Here is a 7,526-nt window from a genome sequence, read left to right as displayed (position 1 = left end):
TCTCCAAGAATTTAAAGCCCTGACACTCTCTAAAAGCAGTTTTATCTGAGAGCAAAGTGACTGTGCATGTCTCATCCAGCACTACGCTCCAGCTCTGTTGTTCTTGTAAACCAGCTGCCTCGGGTGAAGTCTCAGAAACACCGAGGCTAATGGAGAACTTTGTTACCAGCTCCCCTTCCTGCTCCTTTGTGCCACTGCTTCAGTGGAACTTTCCATCTCTGGGGCTGAGGAATCAGAGAAGAAGTGGTTTGCCTTGAAAGGTCAAGCAAGATGCAGCACGGAGTTAGGAGCTATGCACATGAGAAGGAGGACTGAAATCGCTTGCAATTCTTGCAAAGAAACCACTTTTCAATTAGTTTCTGAGTCAGACTAAAGACAATATGGCCTAATAAAACACAAGCGCAACTTTTTTCCGCTCATTTCTTCCATCTCCCTGCCCCTTTCCCCTCCCTGTCAAAGGGAAAGACAAGACCTAAACTCACACCCACATGTAAAACTGAACTGGAATATTTCCCCACGGACAACAAAACGCAGTCTCATCCACAGCTTTTTTCCTGTCTGTATTGAGCAATTTTACACAGAAGGGGACACGGAGGCTAGTGAGCAACTTACACTGGGCTTTACGCAGGCTGGGACTAAACCCCAGAATTGGAACTGAAAGTCCTGGGAACATGCAAAAATCTTGTTCCTACAGATGTACATTAAATTTATAGTTCAATTATGTCTCTCGATCAGTGCCAGGATGAAGCCAGAAGAGGACATCCCAGCTGGAAACAGCAGTGCATTTCTGCAAAACCTTCCACTTGAGGAACAAAGACCAAAACACCATGACTGCCCACCCTAGGGACCCCTACCTCCATCCAGCTCCCTGCCCCAGCCCGACGGCATCGACACCTCGTCCCCTGGGGCAGCCGCTACTGAGCTGTCACAAGTGACAGGCTGGCACGCTGACAACCAAGAAAGGGGACACACTGCCTTAAACCAGCAGATTATGAACTGGGGCAGCTCAGCTATTGCTGCACAAGGGTATGAGCCTTCCCTGCAACAGGAGATCTTCACAGAGATCTCCAACGCGATGATCTTCATCAGTGGTGGAGTCAGACAGCAGTCGCAGGCATTGCTGCAGCGGTGCCGATGTGCCTTGCTTGGGGGACAGACCCCTAAATCTCATCCAAGGCTGCAAGCTACCTGAATTTCCTGGCTCAGCTTGGACACAGAGAAAGCCCAAGTGTGTGCATAGCGGTGTAACTCGTCAAAGGCCATTCAGAGGGGCAGCAGCAGAGCTATAGTATGTGCTGCCGCAGTTCAAATGGGGACCTGATACTGACCTCGGCATCGGTACCCTTCTGAGTCAAGGGAGAGTAAAAAGAGGGAAAAACACAGTAATTCATACTAAGACTTTAGCCCAAACAGCACCGTTAGTCAGTCTTTGGATCTGCAAGTTCAAGCCTCTGAAAGTTTTAGATTCCAAGTTCAATACAGACAGATCAGCTGGATTTTCCCAAAGGGAACAAAATCCAGAACAGATCTGGTCTTAAGTTGCAGGCCATGGCTCCCACCAAACACACGATCAGTCCACTGCAGCAGCTCAGCCTAAACTAGAATCCAGAAGCATTTGCAGACTTGTGTGGATTCCCATTCCCATATATCATGGAATCAGGGAATGCTTTGGGCTGGAAGGGACCTTTAGGGTCACCCAGTCCAACCCCCCTACAGTGAGCAGGGACATCTTCAACCAGATCAGGTTGCTCAGAGCCCCGTCCAACCTGACCTTGAATGTTTCCAGGGATGGGGCATCTCTGAGTAACCCGTTCCAGTGCTTCACTGCCCTCATCATAAAAAAATGTCTTCCTTATATCCAGTTTGAATCTGCCCTCTTTTAGTCTAAAACCATCACACCTTGTCCTATCACTACAGGCCCTACTAAAATGTCTGTGCCCATCTTTCCTATAAGCTCTTTCTTATAAGCCCCCTATAAGCCCCCACAGTCAGGTCTCCCCGCAGCCTTCTCTTCTCCAGGCTGAACAACACCAACTCTCTCAGCCTGTCCTCATAGCAGAGGGGTTCCAGCCCTCGGATCATCTCCGTGGCCTCCTCTGGCCCCACTCCAACAGGTCCATGTCTGTCCTTGGCTGAGGCCTCGCAGGACTCTGGGGGGGTCTCACCAGAGCAGAGCAGAGGGGTAGAATCCCCTCCCTCACCCTGCTGGCCATGCTGCTGGGGATGCAGCCCAGGACACAGTTGGTTTTCTGGGCTGCGAGCGCACATTGCCAGCTCATGTCCAGCTTTTCGTCCATCAGTACCCCCAAGTCCCTCTCGGCAGGGCTGCTCTCCATCCCTTCATCCTCCAGCCTCTATTGATACTGGGGGGTGCCCTGGCCCAGGGGCAGGACCTTGCACTTGGCGTTGCTGAACCTCATAAGGTTCCCATGGGCCCACTTCTCCAGCTTGCCCAGGTCCCCCTGCATGCCATCCCATCCCTCAGCGTGTCAGCCACACCACTCAGCTTGGTGTCTTCTGCAAATCTGCTGAGGGTGTGCTCGATCCCACTGTCTCTGCCACTGATGAAGATATTAAACAGTACCAGTGGTCCCATCCTCCTCGCTAAAGGAAAAACGACTGCTCAAGCAAACTTAAAGGGAGAAATCTCAGACTTCAGGGTGCTTTTCCAGTCCGTGCATCCCAGCTCCATACATTGCCACCCATCCCTGAGTCAGGAAACTGCACTCAGAGAAACTATTTCATGCCATCCTACAAGTCTGCTGTAATGACTTCATGTCCACACATCGCTCAAAAATGTGCCAATGCTAAACACTGTTATTAACAGACTTTAGGGATATTAATTAATTGAACCCCTATGACAACCACAGCTGGGTAACAAGGGTCAGCGAAGAACAATGCACATGGCACAATGACCACGCAAACGCAAGCGGTATGCTTGGGAAGAGAAGGATACAATCCGAACAGTCCCACAAGAGTGGAGACTATGCAGCTCACACTTCAGGACCCTTCCCTCCCCACTAACAGAACTGGTTGGAACTCAAGCACGTTGTGAAGCCTCAAGACTGTCCCTGCACAGGGAGGGTTCTTGGCTTCCTTTTGACACACAGCATTTGCTTTAAGTCAAAATCAGTCAAGACATACAAGGTACAAAAATGTCTCTCTTCCCACCCTCCTGGATTTTTACCTCCACAGACTCTTGACACTTACCTTAAGATCAACCAAGAGCTAAATAAACTACCTTTATAGTCCTGAGCCAAGCAAGGCAAGGGATCAAAGTGAGAGTCTCGTCCCAGAGCAACACGACCTCCCACTGACATCTCAGACTTAATCTCTGGTCTGCCCAGAGCAGAGATCCATAGGCAATCAGCATCAGCAGCAGCACTCACGTGCTCCCAGTTAATATGCAAGCACCATGGCCACATCTGACGCAGCATTCAATATTTTGCCTGTTCTGAGCTTTGCTTTCTAACTAGAGCAGCTTGACAAAACATTATGCTGGACAGAAGAGAAAGAAAAAGCAATGCTGTATGCACACACATCTAAATTCAGGGCAAAATTTTGTTTCTAGCTAAGACTAGGTATTTTGGTGGGGCCAGTTCAGTGCTTTTCTAATGCTCTGTATGGAAAGGAGAACAAAAAAACACCAAATCCCTGCAGAGCTATGAGAAGTAAGTAGTCAAGGAATAGTAAAGCCATGGAAAGAAAGGGGGGGGGGGAGAGATAAAGGGCTGTAGGCTTTTTTTTTCCTAATCCCACTGACACATTTATTAAGCCCTCAGATTTGTGTGCATGCAACTCACAGACAACCACACAGGAAAGACTTCGTCAAATTAACATGTGCACTGCATCCTGCAAAGCAAAAGCAAGCAGAAACAATGCAGCAGCCATGAAGCATCCCACAGCGGCACGAGGCGTGGAGTGTCTGACCCCACTGGCCATCCTGCAGCAATCGGTGCCTGCTCTGGAGCAACAGAGAAACTCGTAGGAAAACAGAAAGTTAACTTTAATAGAGGGAGGAAAAGGGCTAGGTCATCGTGTGGCAGGGATCAGAGTTCAGTTAAAACCAGTCACACAGAGGAGGTTCAAAGTAACTCCTTTGCACTTCACAGCCACACCAAAGCAGAAGTGAAAATGAGATATAATTCTTTAGGTGGGTGGAGATGGACGAACTGAAAAGTAAATTTGCATCTTCCGAGGAAGAGCCCCGCTTAGAATAAACAGAGGAGGAGAACGGAGCCACTCTGTTCATGGGAGCACACCCGAGACACTCAGAGCACATCTCCAAGCCCAGAGTTTTGTTCCCATCACATGCCGAGCTCACCAGCAAGGTCTGGTCCTCAACCCAGACAGATGCTCACCTTCCTCTTTGTTGTTGGTGATATCTTTCAGCAGCTCAGTCTTCATGCACGCGTCTTTCCTTGTCTCTCCCTTACTCAGCACTGTTCGCTAGGGGTGGGGAGAGAAAGGACGGGGAAGGGAAAAAAAAAAAAAGAAATGTCACGGTTTAGCTCAACATTCATACACACGTTGCATTTAAAAGAAGAGACAATCATGGACACATCCTGTTTACATCATGGGCAAACCTCATTCTGCAAAATAACGCTGCCAGGAAACTGCCACCAAGGCACAGGTCAAAGACAAGAAAATGGCAAGGCTTGCCCCCGCTGACGGCCCGTCTTCCCCGAGAAGCGGAGGGGCTTCAAGCTGCGCCCAGGGCTGAGACCTCACAGACCTTTGGTTAAGGTGCAGCCAGTTTTTCTGAGCGTAACTTGCTTGGGAATCCAGCTGAGTACGTCTGTACAGGCGTGGGTTAGAGAGGCCACGAAAGGCACCTCAAGGAGGCAATGCTTATTCCCCCAAAACTTGTGAGGTTTTGGGTGGGGGGAGGCAGCTCTATTAAACTTCTCATGATGCATCATTTATCGACATTTACAGCCCAAGTACGCTTTTGGTGGTTTTGGTTTTTTTGTAGTTCATTCAAATGTAACTTATAAAATGCAAACCATCAGTGAGCTACAGCTAACTCATCATTCATAACATCCATGTTTATTCAAGTTAATAAGCTCTATTTTTAATTCTATAGAAAGTAATTTTTCTTTTTCCCCCCCTCTTTTTTTATTTTTTTTTTGTAAAAAGGAAACACCTGCTCATCTCCTCTGCCTTTCACATGGCTGGAGTCACATTGCTATCAGATTTGCAGCCTTAATACCTTCTCTTTCTCTTTATTTTTTTTTTTTTTGAAGTGGCGAGACAAAAAAAAACGCTACCAAAACAAAACAAAAGGAAAAAGGTATTAAAACACCCCAAACACACAAGAGAAGGGGGTCCTCTGACGCAGCACTCTGTTTAAGGAGACGAGCTGGTCTGCAAAGGTAAAGATGGCGACTGCCCGGCAAAGCCGCCCTGCGACCGGGGAGGCAGCGACGTCCGCCCGCGGGGCCGGGGCCGGGTGAAGGGTTCACCGCATGCCGCCTGCGTCGCAGAAGAATAAGCCCAGGTCAAGCCAACTGTTGTAGGCCAGCACGGAGAGCAGATGGTGCCTGCAGCCATGCAAATCACAAGGTTTAAAGCGCACTGAGTGATAAAGGAAGAAAAAAAAAAAAACCTGCCCATCTCCCATAAACCAAGCAAAAGAGATAAGACACACACATGAAGCCCAGTGTATCAGCTCCAAAACCATTCCCGGCAGCAGCTCCCCTTCCCCACACTGGTTTCTGTCCAAAGCTAGCCGGGCAGATGAGCTCTGGTGTTTCTCTTGCTATTACCAGCCACCCTGTCATTTTTGTTTCCCTGTGAACTCAGCTGCAATGCCAGGTGCCGGCAGGTACTGCAGCACAAGGTCTTCTTGTTTTGCCCCCATTTCAGCAGCCCCCTGCCCCGTGCAGCCAGGGAGGGCTCACCCGACACCAGGCCCCTGCTCCTTGGTGCCTGCAGGACCCCTCTGCGCTGCACCCCAGTGCCACCATCTGCAAAGCAAGGCACAGCTGATGGGAAGGAGGAAGCTCGAGGGACACCAGCTGGGCACAGGCTCCTGGGAAAGCCTCCGACCACTGCCTGCCAGGCCTGCCTGGAGCTAAGGGCACCTTCAAGGATTGCTCCTCTAGCAAGAAGGAAGGTGGTTGTGGGTGGCTGCGTGCCCCCGAGCACAAGCAAACACCAAACACAGCCATGTCTAGATGCTCCCAGCAAGGGGGAGCTTGTGCCCCCTTCAGATTTTCAGACACAGACCAAAAAGCAAAGCCATAAGCATCTGAAAGCTCAGCCAACTGATCAGCTAGCCTGAAACAGAACATACCTCTAGCAGCCACTGGCCAACAGCTTCCATCAAGAAACGATCATAAAACCACAGCCCAAAGTTTGAACATAGATCAGCTTTTTTTTTAATTTATTTGCTAAGCCAGTAATATACACCCTTGCTGCAAACATCTGCTTGTAAACCCTACCTCTCCTCTACCCGGACTTCCTGTAAACTGGGAATGACTTCCTCATGGACTTACCCTGCTGCAAGGCTAATGAAAAGAGAACTGCAGAGAGCCGGGGCTCAAGCGCAGCCCCACGACTCCCCCCACGGGAAGGGGCACCCAGGCCCTCACCACGGACACTGGCAGCAGATAAAGAGCCCCAGCCTGTCTAACAGGGACCAGCTTGCTTTCCCAACCTTTGCTGCAACAAGGAAAGGTCTCGATATTCCTGCTATTAAACTGACTCATACTGGAAGCCCCAGGAATTCCATCAGGTCATTTTTACCCATTCGATTCTGAATTTTTGCTCTGTTTTATAAGCAACAACCTCACTCCACAAATCATCCACGCTCTCCCTTCCACTGAGGCATTGCTGCTGCTCAGCCCATGATGCCTGAAGAAAAGCCACTGCAGGAACCCTGGAGTCAATCAGACCTGGGCAGCTAACGACCACCCTCCCTCCTCGCTGCAATTACCAGGAGCTGGGGGCTGCCCCGGGCCCTGGACAAAGGCAGGAGCTCTCAAAGCAGAATTTCCAATGCCAAGGGAGGCCAGAGAGAAAGCATCGCTTTCTCCTGTAACAAAAGCTGGGTGCCAAGGCAAGGGTAACCATGGTGGCAGCTGATGGGCTCTTCTGGTTCCTATCTCAGAGACACATCCCTTGCTAGCAGCGGCGGCGGCTTTACAACTTCCATGCCTTGCTCTGAAACAAATAAAAACTCAGCATGAAGGTAGAAAATAAAATAATAGTTTTTTTTAAAAAAAAAGCCAACTGTGAATTTTGAAGCCTTCTGATCAAAAGGAAGCTACAGGAAACCCCTGCAAAGTGCTCAAAGCCTCTTCCCAGCGCTCTCCCCTCCTTGCTCCATCACCACCCGGCAGATGCAGCACCCAGCTCCCACGGGCACCCACAGGCACCCACCGCCGGCCGGCCAGCACTGCCCATTCATTCCCACCAGCCCACGCCTCCACCCAGCCAACTTAGCAGCAACCTCACCGCAAGTGTCAATACCTCCATTTTTTTGTGTATGTTGGGGGGGGTTTCCCCCCCCCCCCCTCATC

At 49.9% G+C, this 7,526-nt stretch overlaps 1 protein-coding gene across 1 annotated transcript in view; it reads right to left on the bottom strand.

Moving 5' to 3' along the window:
• Positions 1-7,526, bottom strand: part of EHMT1 (euchromatic histone lysine methyltransferase 1) — an 83,209-nt gene that overhangs the window by 67,918 nt on the left and 7,765 nt on the right. The window contains exon 2 of the mRNA XM_035891910.1: positions 4,362-4,449. Within this exon, the coding sequence (XP_035747803.1) occupies positions 4,362-4,449 (88 nt within the window). The remainder of the gene's footprint in view (positions 1-4,361; positions 4,450-7,526) is intronic.

This window comes from Egretta garzetta, unplaced genomic scaffold (genome assembly GCF_000687185.1).
Source record: "Egretta garzetta isolate BGI_Z169 unplaced genomic scaffold, ASM68718v1 scaffold143, whole genome shotgun sequence".
NCBI lineage: Eukaryota > Metazoa > Chordata > Aves > Pelecaniformes > Ardeidae > Egretta > Egretta garzetta.
This window is presented reverse-complemented; position numbering and strand designations above follow the sequence as displayed.